Source organism: Amphiura filiformis, chromosome 15 (assembly GCF_039555335.1).
Source record: "Amphiura filiformis chromosome 15, Afil_fr2py, whole genome shotgun sequence".
NCBI lineage: Eukaryota > Metazoa > Echinodermata > Ophiuroidea > Amphilepidida > Amphiuridae > Amphiura > Amphiura filiformis.
Window position 1 is genome coordinate 915,810 of NC_092642.1, and position 20,855 is coordinate 936,664.

At 36.8% G+C, this 20,855-nt stretch overlaps 1 protein-coding gene across 1 annotated transcript in view; it reads right to left on the reverse strand.

The window, feature by feature from the left end:
* Positions 1–8,870: 8,870 nt before the first annotated feature.
* Positions 8,871–20,855, reverse strand: part of LOC140171124 (uncharacterized) — a 37,701-nt gene continuing 25,716 nt past the window's right edge. The window contains 8 exon segments of the mRNA XM_072194307.1: positions 8,871–9,312; positions 10,482–10,858; positions 12,760–12,858; positions 15,444–15,786; positions 16,531–17,072; positions 18,015–18,303; positions 18,479–18,733; positions 18,976–19,114. Coding sequence (XP_072050408.1) covers positions 9,295–9,312; positions 10,482–10,858; positions 12,760–12,858; positions 15,444–15,786; positions 16,531–17,072; positions 18,015–18,303; positions 18,479–18,733; positions 18,976–19,114 — 2,062 coding nt within the window. The 3' untranslated portion in view covers positions 8,871–9,294.

The following is a 20,855-nucleotide window of genomic DNA, read 5'->3' on the forward strand; positions in this document are numbered from 1 at the left end:
AGTGTGGTGTTCTATGTGTGGTTTAAAGTAATATACCGTAAAATTCCGTCTACAAGCATATTATATGCCTCTAAACGAGGTTTTTTTGACACAAGAGACAAGAGGCAGACACTCTCAACAAAAACTATATTACTGATAAAGGCGGTTGTACAAACATGTATATTTGTAAGACCAATCTATTGCAATGTTTTTGAGAAGGGTATTGGCCTTTCATATCTTTCGTTTAAAAAACCTCGTTTAGAGGCATATATGCTTCTAGACGGAATTCTACGGTACTAAGTAATCATGATAATATGGCTTAAATTCAAACTTGCTCTGTTGTCTAAAAATACAATGAATTTGGCTGTATCCAACTAGGTGCAAGTTGGGACATATGTTTAACATTAGGCCTAAGTCAAAAAATGAGGTTTAAAAAAAGACCAAGCTCATTTAAAAGATCGTACATTATGAATTTAAAGGAGTATTTCGTGATCCTAGCATCCTCTTTTTATGACATTTTTCAGTACATATCCACGAAAAAAAGCATATTCCCAAAATTTCAGTTGATTCCGATACTGCGTTTGCGAGTTATGCATGATTATGTGTATTACACTGCTCCATAGACAATACGTTGTAATTTCGTTCTGGTGCACCAGAACGAAATTCAAAATTCACGATATCTTTGCCAAACGAATTAATCTGCAAGAAATATTTTGTACATAAACATTATGTAGCCAGAGGTTTCAGTGATATAAAAATCTCAACTTTTTTGAGAAAAGTGGGGGACGAGGCTGTGGATCACGAAATGCCCCTTTAAGGGATGTATTCTATAAAGACCTTTAAATTTGAAAATCAGTAGCTTCCGACATACTCTGTGTTTTGTGGGAACAAAACCATTAAGGACCCTCTCCGGGCACCAATTGAGAAGAACAAAGTACCTTGAATATTTTTAATCAAAGATACATTATGAAAATACTATATGACCAGTTTTAAAATCAAACTCCACAATTAAGATTTAAAGGCTTAATGTACGATTTCTTTCAAATTTTAAATTTGTCATTATATACTCAAAATGCTGAAATAATACTAGTAATAATTATCGGGAATGGTTTCTGTCCATTTTGAGCTGAAATAACGAGGTAAACACTGCTTGTTATTTTGGCCGTTTAACACGCAGTTCTATTGGCGGACATAAAGTCATAATTCTTTGAATTATGACTTTATGTCGAACTTTGCTCTGTTTACCTACAAACACAACAAATTTGGCTGATTACATTTAGGTGCAAGTTGTGACATGTGTAAACATTACAAATATGCCAAACAAAAAATCAGGTTTGAAAAAAAAATAACCAAAATCATATTATAAGATCGTACATTATGGCTTTAAGTAAACAATATACTTTATCACAGACTTCAAATAAAAGGATACACCGTTAGCCTCGCTTGTCTGTGATCGCATACATTCTACTGCAGTTAGTAATAATTAATAAAACACTGTACCCACTGAGTAAATAATACATTGATATGAAAGAATAACGTAGCGAGATAGCCACGACCTTTGTACTAATAAGTAAACCATCGGAGCAGATGTAGGCCCTAGTCAGTGTTTTATAACGGGATTATTAAAGTGAAAACTCCAGTCATGGCTTCTCTTCAAATAACCATAATTGGTATCATTTTCATCACCACCATCCAGCCTATTTGGACACAAGAAAACGTAAATACCACCGATCCAATTGAAGAGCCAATTTACTCGCAGCAGGACCTGACATTTGTAACCAATCCTAGTGATAAAGCTGCAGAGCAGTACTCACCCGCGTATTTTAGGTGTTCTGTGATTAATTTCGACATAACAACTCAAGTTGTTTCGTGGCTAATGAATAATGAACCTATAAGTTACGATGGACAAATTGTTGCTGATGTACTAGATGGTTTGCTTGGTGAAGGACAATCTGATAGGTATAAGATCTTGATTGGTATTAAAAACGCAGTGACGTCAGTTGATTTGAATATCACAAGCGCACAAGGGGTGGATTTTGGCAGAGAACTTACTTGCGCTGTCTGTACGAGAGCCGACGACAGAACATGTAATCGAATTCTGCTTCGTAGTGAAACAGCTACTTTAAATGTGACGTACAGACCTGATGTCAGCAAGTATCCTGCTTGTACGAGTCTACTACCAGACTTTATAGGAACACCTAACAATGAGAATCAAACAACTGTCGTACTTGGACAACCAGTTGTATTGAACTGTACCTCTGAAACGGCTTATCCTGCCGTGACCTTGAAATGGTTAAAAAACGATGATGACCTATTAAATGGAATAGGTGGAGAATTCGGAGGATTCACCAATCTGGAGTATTCTTTCTATGTCGCGTTGGCGGACAATAAGACAATTTTCAAATGTGCTTTACGAAGTGATTACTTCAACCTAGACGCAGAATGCGCCTTACCACCTGTTAAGGTTGTTTCTTATCCCAAAGTAACCCTTAAATCTCCGGGTACGCTACCTGCGGGGGAAGTTCACGAATTCATCTGCAATGCCAGTAGTGATACGTCAGATCCTAAGAAGTTTCAATATTCATGGACATACGATGCAACATACAGCGAACCAGAAATCAACACAACTGCGCAAGGTTCGGTGTTTAAGATAAAAGCGCTAAGTGGTGATCACGGGGACACAGTCAGGTGTTTTGTGACGGATACGGATGGGATGAAGACAACTGTATCTGGTACTATTGACATTGAATCCGGTCTATCTGTAGGAGCCATTGCAGGCATTGCCGCAGCAGGGGTATTATGTGTAGGCTTGCTTTTATTGGCAGTATTTATCGTGGTGAGTAGGAACAAGAAGAGCAAGAAAAGAGACGACCCACCACCCCCATCTGCAGTACCTATGTTGCCAAGTTCTATTAAACCATCAAAACTCAATGAACAACAGTATGTATGAGAGAAATGAAGTGAACAGGTTGACTCAATACATGATGTGACGTTCTTGTCGATTTCCGGCTTTTCAATAGATTGGAGAATATATGAAGTTTGGTTTGTGTAAGCAACCATTAAAAACTTTTTTTTTCTTCTTTTCTATCTATCAAAAATTGCCTTGCGACATGTAATAACATGTAAATTGTTGTTAAATGATAATATATACCCTACATCGGGGACCAGGAACATCGGGAAAATGGACTCAGTAATCATGAGAACTGGATGGTTTATTTTACTCTATCAGAACTAGCAAACATTGTACTAGTATATTATTTGATCACAAATGAAGTATAGGCAATAGAACCAAATTAGTTCGAGCTTTTGATCGACCCTCGATGATTGGTCGATCCTTATTATTGATAATATCAATTAATTGACTATTGTTAATTGTGGTAACATAATTTATGAGTCTTTGCATGAATTGCATTGATATTTAAAACTAATACCCAGCAAACACAAAACGTTTTCGACATCATTCGTAAAAGGTTATAAAAGGTTGTCAGAAAACGTTTAAATGTCGGGTTATATAAAGGGTATATTAAGAGTATAAAACGTTTTCATAACCTTAAAAAACATTTTTGATAATCTACTGCTCAGCAAACAAAAATGTTTTACAGAAAACGTTTAAATGTCGGGTTATAAAAAGGGTATACAAACGTTTTAATAACATTCCTAAAACATTCTTGAAAATCTTGATACAAAACATTCTAAACAGAATGTTATTTTGGGGTTGAAAAATATTTTGCGAAAAATGTTTGCCCAAAATATTTTCAATAACGTTTTAAAAACGTTTTCATGACCTTTATATAACCCGACATTTAAATGTTATTAAAAGGTTTTGAAAAAAACATTTTAAGAACATTTCTGTGTTTGCTGGGTTCAAATATTTTAACATAATGTTATTTAAGTATTGACACAATATTTGGCAAAAATGTTTGCAAAAATAGTTTACAATAACATTTTTGAAAACATTTAAAATATTGTTGTAGTGTGTTTTCATACAAAACGTTTTAAAACGTTATCATGACCTTTATATAACCCGACATTTTAATGTTATTAAAACGTTTTTACCTAAACCAAAAGCCAAAATATAACTTATTTAAAACGTTTTTAAAACGTTTTGTGTTTGCTGGGTACAAATTTACCATTACTGATGATTAATTAGTTGGTTGTTAATTAATTACAAGCATCAAAGCAACATCGATGGTCGATCCAAGGATCGGACAAATTTGGTCCTGGTGCCTATGCAGGCAGATTTTTCCAACGGCAAACGGGATACTAGGCATTGAGAAATATACAGTAAGCCAAAAAATTAAGGTACCAGTTACGTTTACCCCCTGTATATCCTAAACAAAGAAAGAAATGTCATAATTGGAACCAGCAGCCAATAGCTGCATCTTTTAGCTCGACTTTAAGACCTCATTCGTTGAAATTGTTCAAGAAATAAAGACACGGCGATCCCAAAACCCAAGGAAGATACCAATGTAAAAGTTGCAGTTTGCTGCATTAAATGCCCTATTGATTTGTACACAAAGCGTTCGTGAACATGAGAACTAGCGCTGCGCTTCCATTGACTAGCACGTATAACTAGTGTCATGCTTTCATTGATTAGAACACAAAAGTGCAACTTTTTATTTCGTCTTTTCGGTAGGTTTTAGATCACCGTTTCTCTAATTCTCAACCAATTTCAACAAATAAGGTCTTGAATCAGAGCTAAAGAGTTCCGGTAGTGCCTGCTTGTTTTAATTTTGACATATTTGTCTTTATTTAGGATATACAGAGGTGAACATAACTGGTACCTTAATTTTTTGGCTTACTGTATGTCCCGGTTGGAGATAGTCTGCCCCCTGTAATTGTAATAATGTAAATCCTTAGTTAAGTTCCTGATGATACACGCTCAAGGAAGATGTTAAGATGGATCAGTAAGAACTTTGTTTTTATTTCGGAAATGTTCCGAGCACGTTTGAAGTAGCAGCAACAGAGAAGGGCAAAGTACACTGATTAAAATGATCAACAGTATTTAGTTTGAAGCATATCGGACAATCGATTTCCTTAAGGGTATACGATGTATTGTTGGTCGAAGCAGCAACAAAAAAATGTAGTTCACAGCATCTTGCGAATGGCAGATTGCTCAATTCATAGCGAGCGTGTAGAAGAATTCAAATATCACAGATATACTTTTGTAGGTCCTGTGGTTCTTGAGTTATGTTGTAAAGAGGGCTGAAACAACAACACTTTTTTTTTGGCTGCTTCGACCAACAATATCTCGTATAACCTTAAATACGTGATTTATATTTTCTTTGTATCCGTTTGTCTTAGAAGACGGGATAGACTTGGTGTTGAATTAAAATGTAGATCGTGCAATTTTATGCTGTTTTATTATTACACAGACACAACATGTCATGTAGAGCGTATAATCCAATGGAATCCCGTAAGCATCGTGCAAATTATCATAGTGAAGTTATTCTGCACAGCAAATATGATTCGACCTTTGCAGTACTTAAACCTGGTTAACAGGAAATTACTCCAACAAAATCAATCGATAAAGTCTAGCCCATCCTCCACATTGAATGGTGGGCTGTACTTATACCCAAATATGGCACTTGCCAATCAATAATCACCCACTTGAAATCCCCTGGATCACACCACTGACCAAAGTTATGGACAGATATGGGAGTTGTTTTTGCTGTTATTTGTCACTTACATATCAGGGAGGTGCGAAAATTTGCAGATGCCCTACATGTAAATTTAATATACAGATTATTCTTGATTGACATCAAGTACAAAAATATCCGTCAAGTGGTTTAGCTTTAATGCCCTTCGGAAGAGAGCGGTCCACAAGTGAGTGATAATCACTAAAAGTTGCAATCGATTTACACAAGGAATTTTGCAGGCCATGCGTGTCCTTCCTTACTAAATCACCAAAGTGCGAATATTTCCAAACATCTAAATTCGCTAAAAATGTAGGACATGTTACAAAACTATATTTTCTTGAATTTCCGTTATTTTTCACACAGTGACGTTAACTAGGCAACGCCCTATGCCTATAACATACACTATTTGTAGAGGTCACGCGTCAATGGTGAGAGCACTGTGTATTGTATATAGGAAAATGGACAGTAACTGCAGTATGATCATTATAAACGCGAATCACTTACAGCGAGTGAAATTGTATAAAATAATGCACATGTACTGAGATGTTGATGCGTCTAATGCACGAGCCAAGAAAGGGGAGTAGGAAATCATATTATAAAGTATATCATTTTATCGGGTATAACACTGTGTGCGAGGCCGAGACTTCTTGCTCACAGTCTCCAACAGATCTTGAAGACCCCAATCCACAGCTTTGCAGCAAGCCACTCATCGGCCATCTTGTTTTCTGAAATGCATTTCTGCCCAACACAATGACCAATCACAGTTCGCAAAGGAACACCATGTGACCATGGTTGGGCAAAACCATACTTTGCCCAACTTTATTGGCGGGAAAAGGGTGTTTCTTTTAACCAACATTGGTAATTTTGAACTCTGAATTTACCCAACCTGTGTAAATACCATATTGACAGGTTTGACCATCCATGCATTAAACTGTATTTTGCCCAACTTCAAGAATCATAACCATTGTTGGGCATTTTTTATCCAACTGTTTTTTGCCTATTCATTTTGTTCTGAGAGTGCATTATTGCTCTGATTGGTTTTCGCTATAAAGCGTGTATGAATGACAGTTCATGACCTTATACGTTGATCAAATCATCTTTACAATTATAGGAACTGACGAGATTTAGCTTTAAAGCCATAATCAGTCCCAGAACAACGCCAAATATGGATTAAAAGACCTTTGACCTTGGATGTACAACAGCATGTTATGATCTAATGGGAAACTGTGCACATCAACAAACACCATTTCTATCAAAAAGGCAACACCGATATAATTTGAAACCACATAAATTACTAGAGTTGGTTCTTCTCTTGGATTTGGACCAAGCTTTAGAATATCGACTGTTGCGTTTTGAAATAAAACAAACCAGAAATTTATCACCCATTGTAAAAGATATGGCACATGTACCGAATACATGTACATACATTGGCTGACCTTGTGGATTTCCTGGCCCAGCCATGCTAACCACATAAGGAGATTATACGATTAACCTAGTGCAGCTATTGTCATAGCAGGGTATTATTATGTAATACTCCTGATCCATATTTGGCGTTCTCTTGGACTGATAATGTACGATTTTATAAAAGTTATGAAATTGGCTAATTTTGTTCAAACCTGATTTTTGTGGCATATTTGTATGGTTTACACATGTCCTAACTTACCTAACCTAAACTGAAATCTACAGATTAGCTGTATAGCTATCTTCTTTTGCATTCCCCACTTAAAATGTGGTGGATACGTTCAAACCAAACATGTGATTCGAGCGCAGCCAATGAAAATCGTACATACCAGTGTGTTGGTGTGGGTACCCAGCAAACACAAAACGTTTTCGACATCATTCGTAAAAGGTTATAAAAGGTTGTCAGAAAACGTTTAAATGTCGGGTTATATAAAGGGTATATTAAGAGTATAAAACGTTTTCTTTACCTTAAAAAACATTTTTGGATAATCTACTGCTCAGCAAACAAAAATGTTTTACAGAAAATGTTTAAATGTCGGGTTATATAAAGGGTATAAAAACGTTTTAATAACATTCCAAAAACATTCTTGAAAACTTGATACAAAACATTCTAAACAGAATGTTATTTTGGGGAGTTGAAAAAATATTTTGCGAAAAATGTTTGCCCAAAATATTTGCAATAACGTTTTAAAAACGTTTTCATGACCTTTATATAACCCGACATTTAAATGTTATTAAAAGGTTTTGAAAAGAACATTTTAAGAACATTTCTGTGTTTGCTGGGTTCAAATATTTTAACATAATGTTGAAAACATTAAAAAAATATTGGTGTAGTGTGTTTTCATACAAAACATTTTAAAATGTTATCATGACCTTTATATAACCCGACATTTTAATGTTATTACAACGTTTTTACTTAAACCAAAAGCCCAAATATAACTTATTTAAAACGTTTTTGTGTTTGCTGGGTAAACACCAAGCAAAGCAAACACCTACAACATCAACCACAAATCGTTTTTCCATTTGGTATAACTTTTGTTTTAGATGTGGTATGTTGCATAATGTGATTTAAAGTTTTAAATTGAATTTTTTTTAAAATGTTTGAATATAACAAAATAATGTCTTGAGGAAGTTTGGCTAAAGTAATATTAAAGTAATTGTTGTAATTTATGCATTTGCTCGTGATTGATTATGTTCTGTCAAATGCAAAATCTTGCAGAAAAGAAATTAGAAATAATAGCCAAAATTTTTTGAGGACAATCATGCGATTGACCTTTTCGGTAAATCCCATATGCCTTTGCGAGTACACGAGAACTCGTCATTTTACGTCACGCCGATGCGCGCATCGTTTATTGAACATCGTTGGTGCGCTTTACAAGTCGGCGTGACGTCAAATGACGAGTTCTCAGGTGTACTCGCAAATACTTATGGGATTTACCGAAAAGGTGAATTGCACGCTTGGTAAATCGCGTATGGCTCACCACATTTATATAGGTGCGGTCTATGGTAATATTGTATTCGCCTGTATGCGGATTGCATTCAGACATTATTTGTATATTGTTTAGATAGTTGTCTTTCTTTTTCCTCAACTGGTTAGTCGTCCTCGCCGATTTTGTACACTATTAGTCCGTAGACTACCTAGAAGTATCGTAAGTCATTATATCAGCAAAATAAACGTGAAGTCCTGTCCAACATGCACTGAGTAATTATATTCGTATGAAACATGATGACTTGATCTGAGCAGGTATAACTATTTTAAAGACGAATAAATACGATAAAACAACTAAAATGTCACTTTTTCAAATCTTGTTTTAACTCAGTCAGATATTAAGGGTGGTCTTAACCCTGGAATTATGGAAACTTTGGGGTCTCATAACTTCTAAATTGTTGGTCTAAAGTATATAAAAGTATATGTTCCAGGGGTAAGACCACCCTTCTTTAAGCAGACCGAACTTCAAGTCATCACTTCACTTCATATGGTTTCCTTCCTTCTCTCTTTAAGTGTACATGTAATTTTTTTGAACTTGAATGAATAGTATGAGTGCAGTGAAACATTCATCTGGCTAGAGACTGGTGCACACTATCCCATAAAGCATATCTGTTGCTGAGATGAGGAGTACTGTCTAATAATATGAGTGAACATTCATCTGCCTAGAGACTGGTGCACACTATCCCATAAAGCATATCTGTTGCTGAGATGAGGAGTACTGTCTAATTACTGCTTTGCGTCAATCTGAAAAACATACAGTAATAAAAATGAATTATGAGAACAGGTAATTGATATTTTGATATAGCTGCAAAGTGCAGTAAATGCTTATTTCAAAAGTTTAACTGACACCAACTTAATTAGTTTGGTGCATGCATGTTTTATTTCGTATCTCTACTGTGAAATGACAATTTACGTCGGTTCATCCCTCTACAAGTCGTCTTCCTCTTCTTTACGTGAAGTGCTGCTTCATCTGGATGAAGATAATACGCAATGCGGAAGTGCACATCAGATTGTGACGCAACCTTATAGCTTATCCAATTATTGCAAAATATTTAACAGTGCGAGTAAAAATCATGATCCTTTTTTTTTTTTTTCGATGTGAGGGAGATTGAGGACGACGGTAGTGCTCTGCGTCTGAAGCTCACCATATGGAATGGTTTGGCTAAAAAACGATAAACGTATCTATGCACAGAGTTTCCACCTCGATACACATGAGCACACAATTTCGTCCAAGAGCTTCCAAGCAAGTAGTGAATTGTCTCTAAACAGCCATTGTTTACACTACACGGTTGAGTGCATAGCATCATAAGAGCTGTGTGATCTTCTAGCTGGTAAATAGTGGAAAATACAGCACCTGTGACTAGTTTTTGTCAAAACCCCGAATATTCCCTTCATCCTATCAGAATTTTTTTTAAATCGAACGAAAGCTAACACTTTCCCCTAAAACACTATTTTTTATTCCGTCAACAGATAACGCTATTCAATGTTTTTAGCAAGGCGAATGTGTTAAATCTGTTGAAAACGTCCTATTCAAGCACATTTTGTACAAAAATGTAGGTTTTAAAAGTCAAAACCCCAAGTGATCCTTACAATATCACTCGTAGATTTTATGTCATTAAATAAAAGAGCACACTTATATTGTAGATTTCAATGAACAATGACCATAATTCTCTTTAAATTGCAAATCTTGTGCGTAAAGTTACTATTTTTGCCTGTTTTGTCATACGGTTGTGAATTCAATGAACAATGACCTTGTTTAAAGAGCGCTTACAAATTGATATGCTGCTCTACCGCCGTCCTCCATCTCTCCACATGGAAAACAATAACGGGTTACAGTGAAGGTGTGGATGCACAATGTGCTAAAAGTATCACCAAAATCGAGGTGAATCAGGTGATTTTGTTTTGTTACTTACAACAAATCCTTTAGCATTGCGTGACAATCCAGTGTCATCTTCTACCAGTAATTCCAAATTACCCGGTGCTCCTCTTGAAGGTCTTTGTCGCTCAACGGTCAATCTGATATCAGATCCTATACCTATGGTTGCTCTGCGGCCCTTCACACGTAAACTAAGCTCACCAGCACTATTTGGAAGCTGCCATTTTGTTCCCCAATTGATGATATAGAGACGGTTCAACGTAACTGATTGATTGTCAAATACAATTTCATGTGTTATACTAGCGCCTTGGGGCTGATATGTGAGGAAGATTTCACTCATAAGTACGTTAAATTGACTGCCTTGGCCATTTTTTGCGATGAGGGAGCTCGTTAATGTCGCACTGAGTTGAAGACCTGTAAGGAAAATGAGTGCCAAGGAAAAAGGTATGAAAATAAATAACAAATTAAGAACACTTTACGATAGCGATCTCTTTTTACGTTTTACGCAGCTCTCTTACGAAGCACACTTCTAATATTATATAAGTTCCCCCTAATACTTTTTAAAATAAGTCGAAAAATGTTTTACGAAATGTATAAATGTAAAAAGATATGTATAGCCATATTTGTTTTAACCTGTGGAGCAATTTATAGCGTCACACATCATTGCGTTCAGTCACAATGGTTAATTGTGTAAGAAAAGAATCCGTTTTAAAAGTTGCACCTGAGTCCATACTAGTCAGGTTTTCATTAAGAAACAAATGAATAAGTCTGGCCTACTGTATTGTTTGAGAGTTGACTCCTATAGATTCAGATGCAACTTTTAACACTGTTTAAAACGGTCTTTTTTACATAATAAGCCATTGTAACGCAATGACGTGTGACGCTATAATTTGACCCATGTCTAAAACAAATATGGCTACACATATCTTTTTACACGTTTGCACTTTGTCAAATATTTTTCGATTTATTAAAGAAAGTATTTAGGAGGAACCTATGTGGACCTATTATCTCAGGTATTCACAACACGTACTGCTCGTTTAATTCTTTGCTGTATCTATCATCATTACAGGGGGTGTCAAAATAAAGTATACAGTTGAAAAAATGCAACTAGATTAAAAAGTACGAGGTATTTGGTCAAAATGCTTGTCTTCCCATAACTGTATAGCGTGTGGCTATTAATAAGGACTCGTTATCTATTCCTGTGAGCTGAGTAAAAATGCAGTTGCGTGAAGTCAAATCAAAGCAATATGAAAATTGAAATCTTCCACATGGCCACCAGGTCATTCCTCTGTATGCAGATATCGGCTCTCCTTAACATGGCATTCACACTACGCCTTATGAGTTCATCAAGGTCTGCAATAGGACTTTGATTTCAAATAGCCCCACATATATACAAGAAGAAATCCTGAGGTATAAGATCAAGAGATCTTAGGGGCTATTCCACTTGGTGCTTCAAAGCAATCACACGATTGCTAAACAATTCCGCAAGGCGTTCTGTCAATTATTGTACAGAAAGTGGTGATACCGTGATTTTCATGTCATTTAGCTGACTTCTCACAACTAATTTTTACACGGCTCACAAAAATAGTCACTTGGTCTTTATTAATGGTCACATGCCAGTGATTTTAAAGTTGTGGGAAGACAATATGTTGATTCAACTATCAACTAAATTATTTTGACCAAATATCTCATATTTTCAATCTAGTGGCATTTTTCAAGCTATATACTTTATGTTGATACACACTGTATTAGCTTTACGCACATGTTAAATTTTTTAACCAACACGAATTACCAGGTGAAGCACACAATTGTGGTCAACAAGTTGAAACTTTTTAACGTACATTATCAGAAGTTTAACCTTGGTCAAAATCTATTGTAGTTTTGTGTTTTGGCCAAGGGTGCGTGCTCCTGTGCGAGCATTCTTGTGGGGTACTGTGTAAGCTACAGCAATAGCTTATGGGGTACAATTTCTTTGTGGGGTGTAAATCATGGTTCCACAAAGACCAATCGGACCTGAAACGTGCGAAAAGAGAAAACGCTGGCACACAAACTATTGCTGGTACGTTTTTTGTACCCCAGAAAGAACCACTGGCCTATTTTATACACATAATCTTGGTCCCGACAAGAATCCTGGTTTAAGTAGGAGTGTGCTTGTGCATGTAGGTTAATTTTCATTGTATGTGGATGGGGTGAGTATGCGAGGATTTGCGGGGTGCTTGTAGGGGTGGTGTGTGCGAGCTGGGGTGGCGTGCGTAGAGAAAGAGAGAGCGAAAGAGAATAAGGCTGGGAAATAATCCATGTTGTTTTTCATTTACCTAGAGATTTGTCGTTGACTAATTCAATTGCATCTATGCCACTGTTTTGTTGCCCCTCACAATTGCAAATGCAAGGACTGCAAGTCTGTCCGCCAGTATCTGTAAAGAAAACAATCACGTTTTGTAACCAATCAATGAGATGCTCTTTGTCGATCAATATTCCAAATTGATTAGGGCCACATTGGTATATAATGAGTAAGTACCATATTATGATCACATGTAACCATGAGGATAAATCTGTGCCGTTTCAGACAGAATATGCAGCACCTCTAGGTGAACGAACGTAAACGCGCGATGTACCTGAACCAATCAAGTTAAGCACAGGTAAAGGTTAAGATTTGACGTTGTATCGACGTTGGTAAAACGTCAGGTGTATCCGCTGGGATTGGCATTCTTGAATGGCACCAAACTGACATCACGAGTTCACGTTCGTTCACCAAGTGATGTCTGTTAACCCATGACGAAGATGGAGTTGGGGGGGGTCACTCGTTGAAATTGGATGACGGGGATGTGCGGTTTTTCAACTCCATCGCATCCTATAACCCTCTATTTAGGTTAAAGGGGAGGGTTAAACACTGAATGGCTCCCATTTATAGGAGCTTCTGTTCAGATACCCCCCCCCCCCTATTTTTCTGTGCTTCTCACCCCATGACCCCTTTTGGGCATGAAATCTCTCCCATAAAGACCCCTAGTTATGAACCGCTATCAATTTAAAGTCTAGTGCCTCCCCCGGGCCATGGCCACCTGATAGATATGCGCTTTTATGCTCATATGCCAGAAACAGTTGTGTAATCCTAATTAGAAATACATACAGGGCGAGTCAAAATAAATGCAATAGGGTAAAGATGCCATAATTATTTTGAACCAAGTTGAATTTTTCTGTTGTTGAAACTTTATATAAATGCTATGGTCAATTAGTGAAAAACTGAAAAGAACAGCATCAACAGTATTATTTTTATGAGCATTTTTTACTGAAACACCCGTGCAACACCCACTTTCAGTTGTTGTCCACGAGGCACCAGCATTCTGATTGTGCGCAACAAACACTCCAGATCCAATAACTGACTTAAATTAGTTTTTTGCCTTTCTTTCACGTAATATATTCAAAGTTCTCTCATATTTTCTTAAGTCCTTCATACCCCACAATGATCAAGCTTCAGGTTAGCTAAGCAAACTTACTGAGTATTTCACAATGAACGCAACTTCAATCTGCATGCATTGTTGACATTTTAACATCCCGCCCCACACCACTCTTCGCCATACATACATTCTCCCAGCCACATTTCCCTAACATAATATGAAATTTATTTTGTCAGAGGCGCCGGCGGGGTTCGAACCCACGCTGCACTCAGCCGCTATAATGTACTCCTATACGATATTGACATAACACCAGCGCCTTAGACCGCTCGGCCATCAGGCTTGATGGTGTCATGATGAAAATTTAAAAATATAATCGCAACTTCATTACTTCAACATACCAAGTGACAAGCAAAGACAGAAAACGTACCATATTTTGGAATTTTATTTGTTTAAAAACAGTAATGTGTATTAATAGCGCTCAATTGTTGATAACTACGTGTTTTATAAATGAGACTATACACGCACAATAGTCGGGCCAATAGTATATCGATTTTGATTCACACGTGCGCTACGAACTCGCCGTATACTAAAAGCATAGATTATCAATGTGGCGTGGCCTACCATTTTTCTTGTAGCTTCTTTTATACACGTCGATGTTTTCATCAATTATACAATTAACCCACATTAGACCCATAATTTTATTTCAGGAAATAAAAGATTAGATTACCATAAAAACGAAACAGTAATCATTTGTTGGGTCTAATGTCATTTATACATGGGATTTTCAACGTTTTTTCTATCGCCATTCACACTCAATTAAAAAAATATTTTGGCGTGTATATAATTGAAATAAAATTCTCTGCCTCATGAACGACATCAAATGTGCCACAATTGGGTATCACGAATCGTTATATATGATGTGCAGTTAATATTCATATTTTCTTTTATACAGAGGAGGCTTCAGTTTTGACAGGAAAAATATTTTCTTGAAAACGCTCTCACTCGGTTATTTTAAAAAGGTAACCACGCTTCCCTAGAATGTGCAATAAATTAGCATTAAAATTTGTCTTATTCTAACAGCAAGCGTTTCTAGAATGCATTATGGCGAAATGTGGTGTAATCCCGCCCACACATACATAATTTATATATACATAATGATGTCATAATGTGAGGGCGCCCATGTAAATTTGGACAATTCTGGCTATGTACAAAAATATAGGCAAAATTGTTTTTCGGCTAAATATAAAAAGTAATGACTATTTCAACCTAACAAGTAAAAAATCTGTTGTTTTTTTGAATAATTTTACACAAGAGCGAAATGAAGATCATGGATTTTACTGTAGAAACCAATGGTGCGTAAACACTCGCGTAGTTATAGGGTTAAAACTTAGTTAAATCTAAAAACTTGGCCACTTGAGTGCACATGCCTTCCTCACGGTGCGTTTGGGGCCTCCAAATTTTGGCCTGGTCCAGGGCCCCCAAAATTTTAATCCGGCTCTGTGTACATGTATCTACCATGACCCTGTATGTTGGGTTAAAAACTCTTACTCTCCAACTTGGGCCAAATTTTGCGATAACAGCACTTGCGCACTTTCTATACATACCAGGACCAGAAGTGGGATCTGGCGTAGGTTGAACAACAGTCCTTCCTGGAGTCACTAACATCTCGAGTTTTTCCCTCTCAACAGCAAGCAATGGCTTATCAGTAACACTCATAACAACCTCATTGCCACCCACGCCTTCAGTTATCGTCATAGTCGTGAAGGGATTCAGCACATTGTAAGACAATGACTTATCCACGATTTCTCGGGTTAAATCATCCACTGCTGATGGGTTCTCTTCTTTGAGGGTTCTGTCTCGTACAAGAGTTTGGATCGTGTGATAAGCCCAAATACGTTCTATGAGGTCCGATGGTACACCGGCTCGAATGAGTTCGCCAGATGGAACCTGTAGGTGGTTCGAAGAGACATAATGTTAAAATACATCCTCCCTGTGGACTGATATTCACGCCAGTGATATTGTTGTCACCGTTCTTTGACAACATAGCATGACATAAGCCTTTTCAAAGTATTGCGTGCACAAAAGGAGGGCAGTCTTCAAGCTGGGGAAAACCCGGCAAATTCAAAAGACTTTACCCACTTCATGCAGCGCCATCGTACTGCACATGCTTATTACATGCAACTCATTTAGTCATTGATCCACCTGGGTCATAGTATATTACAACCCTTTTCTGTGGTAACTTTAGTGACAGGTAAAACACCTGTATAAGGCATGTGGGCCGTAGTGGTCAGCGACAATCTGTAAATTGTGCTGAGGCGTGGATCAACGTCTTGGCGTTGTTTTTAAGGCAGAGGCACCGTAATGTTATTTACTGTTTGAATTGATATGACTCACTGCGTGTTTGCGGCATCCCTCTGCCACAAACAGTAAGGACAATAAACCTATTATTATATAAACTCCTCATAAATATACAACACAATGAACATGTCAAAAATAATCTGAGATATAGAACTTTCCGAACTTATATAGGCATAAATGCAAATTCGGTCAATGGCCTGAGCTTTCGATCCTGGCAGGATCTTTAGAGTTTAGATATAGATTAAATATAATTCGCAATTTGTGTTACTTATCATGAGCGTATCCATTAGACCTACTTTTGCATATCTATATTATTCAATCATGCACACTTACTCTAGTGTCACTTGTGGATGTTACAGACAGCTCGTCGGTTGCACTCTTCGCATACACAAAAGACGTCAAATCGTCTCTACGTCTCAACTCATCCAACTGTCCTACAATAACTAATTCTGAACCGTTGAAGTAATTCGGAAAAAATCTTTCACTAAGTGACTTGGGTTGAACCCCATCTGAATAGAAGAACTCAATATCAAAGAGTAACGGTGTGGCTACTTCATCGTAAAAGTTCTCTAACAACAGACTGGCGTCTGCTCTGACTGGTATGATTCGAGCCACGCCGTGATTCTGTACTGCCAGTCTTGTTAGGAAATTGTAATCCACATTTTCACCAAAACCAAGTGCAAAAAGAGAGTAGTCGTCAGCAATGGCGTCTTTAACGTTTTTCTCAATCTCCGCCGTATCGAGTACGCCATAAGTTGGTTCGCCATCGGTAAGTACAATCAGCATAGATACGATTTCTTCCTGTCCTCGGCGGCGCTCATCATCTCGACGTAACATTTTGATGCCATCCAATATTGCTTGGTTGAGATTAGTAGCTGTCAAAATAAAACCGAGAAAATAAAGGAATCAATAAAGCCGGGTAAATTCCCGTTTTCGATAAAACATACCATGTATGCGTTTAAGATAATTGCAATTGCTATCCACCAAACACATAAAACTTTTGTAAAACATACATAAAGGTGTTATAAACAAAAGAAGCATATTGGACTTGCAAACATAAACTAATGAAGACTCAAATGGGTCGGTCACCAGTCCTGCGTAAGTTTGCGTAAACTAAATCTGAATTACTAAGCCACCAAAAGACCAAGAATTAAGAGGAAGGCCGGTAACAACATGTCCATGATCAACAAAGATCTGAAGAATCTGAATCCGCAACTGAAACTTGAAGCAGCAAAACGCAATTGAATTAGCTGATAGCCGGTGCTATGCCGAACAACGGCGACAAGGCGTAACAGAAGCAGCAGCAACAAGTGTATTTTTAGTTTTGGTCAAAACGTTTTAATAATATTTAATGTATGGCTATAAAAGTTTTATATGAAAAAAAACCGCGCTACAGCATTTTTAAAATGTTGTGAAAATGATATTATAAAATATATCTTGGCAAACATTTTGCAAAATATTTGTCAACACGTAAACAACATTATGATTGTATGTTTTGCAGCTAGTTTTCAAATATGTTTTTTGAATGTTATTAACCCCATGAGAACTACCTGCCGATTGGCCAAAATGAATATTGTGTCAAATTTTGAACCAATCAAGGAAGGTATTAATAAGATCATCTGCAAATGCAAGTTTGACCATAAATAGTTTAAAGCCCGGGCATAATTGACAATTGAAATGAGCATTTCAAATTATCAACCAATCCGAAATGCTGTTAGATGACCAGTAGTGTCCAGGGGGTTAAAACAGTTTATTCCCATTATACTGCTTTGTACATTCTTAACTAGCTACCCATAACACAAGATTTGGCAACTTACAATCCTGTGGTTGAAGATTATCGACGTATGACTTGGCGTACGCAACATTATTAGCGTTCACCTCCACCATCTTATATCGGTCGAGAAAACCGATTTGATTTGAAAATGAAATAATGTTGAATTTGTCTCCGGGACGCATATCACTCAGGATGGTGTTCAGTGCATCTTTGGTTTGCATCAGTTTTGTACCAGCCATAGAGCTACTCGTGTCGATGACAAAAATAACGTTCTTCTTGAGAACAGTCAACCATGTTGGCGAGAAATGATGCACAAAGTAGTCATTCTGAGCCTAAATATTAAAGAAAAAGTAACACGTGAAATTTGCAACATATGTTAAACATGTTAAATGTTTCTGTAAACAACGGTAGGTAAAATTTAGTATTTTGAAGCTTTTCTAATTTCGAAATCTTTAATTTGATTATGAAATTTAAATAGACAATCTTCAGCTGCACTTTTGTTATTACCTGAATAGTGCCACCACTAGTAGCATCTGGATGTGTTACGTCATACTGGACGATGAAATCTCCCATGATTCCATCTGATGATATCCTAGTTTGATCTCTGTGGTTAGGTCGATAACTAATAGTCCAATGTGAGTCTCGTACTTTACTTATTAAATGTTTCATATCGTGGGTTGTTGTGTCTTGTAGCATCACATTGCCTTCTGAGATTCCTTGGGGCTCTACAATATCTACATCGATACTTATATCATCCACAATCTACACAAAAAAAGAAAGAAAAAAAAGTGACGAATATTAGATCTCGTTTAATGTCGTTAAATTTAATTTTTGTAGTCAGATTTAAATAGACATGGAGTGTACTTATTACACTATTTCAACGGATCTATCAAAATGCATTATTTGCCTTTCTATAAAAAGAGATTGGCATACCAGGATGAAACTCCATTTATGTAGGTAAGGGAGTGGAATGGAAGAAAAATATTTGAGAATGTCTAACTAACCTGTCCTGGATAGATGCCATATCGTTGTTCATACACTCCATGTCGTCTTGGTATAAGATATTCATAAGTTAAACTGTATACTGCTGTTTGCTTAGGCTGTACTCGAGATGATACTAAGAACAGTTTGGTGTCTGGATTTCTAAAGAAAAGTACAGAAACAAACATGTAGATTTAAGTTACCAATTAATCATTCTTCATTATGTCGCAAAGGATGTTAAAGCTTCCCCAAGGTACATAATTGTCCGAAGCCTTTGCGCGTTAATTTGCCATTGAGACAAACGCTGCTACGTTTCCGCTCAAACGTTCAGTCGCAACGACAAAACACAAGCAAAATTATATAAAATACATGACCTGTAGGCACTTCATAGGTAATATATAGGGAGAGTCTATTAGCGATTTGGTATTCGTCGGTGTGAGGAAATGTCGAATCTTCGATCTTCTTTTTACATCAGAGGATTTATTTTCTGACCAATAAAATACACAGAATGTGATGCTGTGTATAATTGTAAACTGTAGTTAGGTTATCAAAACGACTGGAGGTCTAAGACTAACTCAATTAGTGTTGACCTGACCGTAAGATCATTCCTTGTTCAGCGAAAAGTTTGTATTATTCATGTTAATAGAGAGATTGCGGAGAGGCGTTCACTGCAAACGCCATACGGGTTATGGATTTCTGCATTTTGCGGTAGAACGTCATAGTCCCGTTCACATCCAAACTAGCCTCCTACACAGCCAGTTTGTGTCGGTCCTAATGCTCGTCGTTCCTAGTATGTTCGTGATAGCCGCATAGAGTCTGAACCAAGACTACATGTAAACGCATTATTGCAATCATGATGGCGCTATGCTGAGACAAATAATCTAAAGGTAATAGGAAGCACCCATTGATTCACCTTGGGTGCATCGAACCAGAGAATATTATCTTCTTTCATCGAACTACTTTCCTCGGTATTGATATGCAAATACGACTGGCTGTACCTATAATGCTCTAAGCATTCAGTCCAGATTAGCGATATTTGAGTTTTGCGGGCTATTGGAAAATGAGTATATAGGCCTATGTTCACACGTGTATGCTATTTGTCTAAATAATCTAAACAGAGTTTGGTGTTGGATGCCTAGGAAGTCTTGGTGTATATTATTCGAATAACAAGAAACCAACCCCATTATCATATAAATAATACCCTGTTTACTTTCTAAAGCAAAATGAAAATAGATAATCTAATATGCCTAGTTCGATTACTACCCAGCAAACACAAATATATTACAGAAAACGTTAAATGTCGGGTTAAAGGTTATGTGAGGGTCAAGGGCATTAAAAGTTTTAATAACATTCAAAAAACCCTTTGTTCTAAACTTGCTGATAAACGTTCTAACACAATAGACACTTAAATATGTTTGCCAATGATATTTTACTATAGCATTTCGAATTTTGGCTTAAAATGTTGTATTATTTTTTCAGTATAACACGAGTTTTCATGATTTTTATATAAACATACATCGATATGTTATCAAAACGTTTTAACTAAAACCAAAAACACATGCATTATCATGGTTTTAAAAACATTTTGGAGTTTGCTGAATAGTATCCATAAGCAAAACACTTTGAAAGCTGTTTAATGCACAACGAAAAAGCAAGGCGAAAAATAGCGTTGCACGAACTTCTGTTCCCCGTCCCAAACCGACAATTATACCGCATTTATGCCGTAACACGACACAATCTTGCCTAAAACGCCTCTTCGCAAGCTGATTTTTGGACGGCATTTTCCACACACAAATGAATAGACAATCTGCCCGTTCAAATTCGCGTCGAAAAAAAATCGAAATTTGTTCACTTCTTCTTGTCTATACGAAATCAAATTTTAACCCCCAAAATGGATTTTATT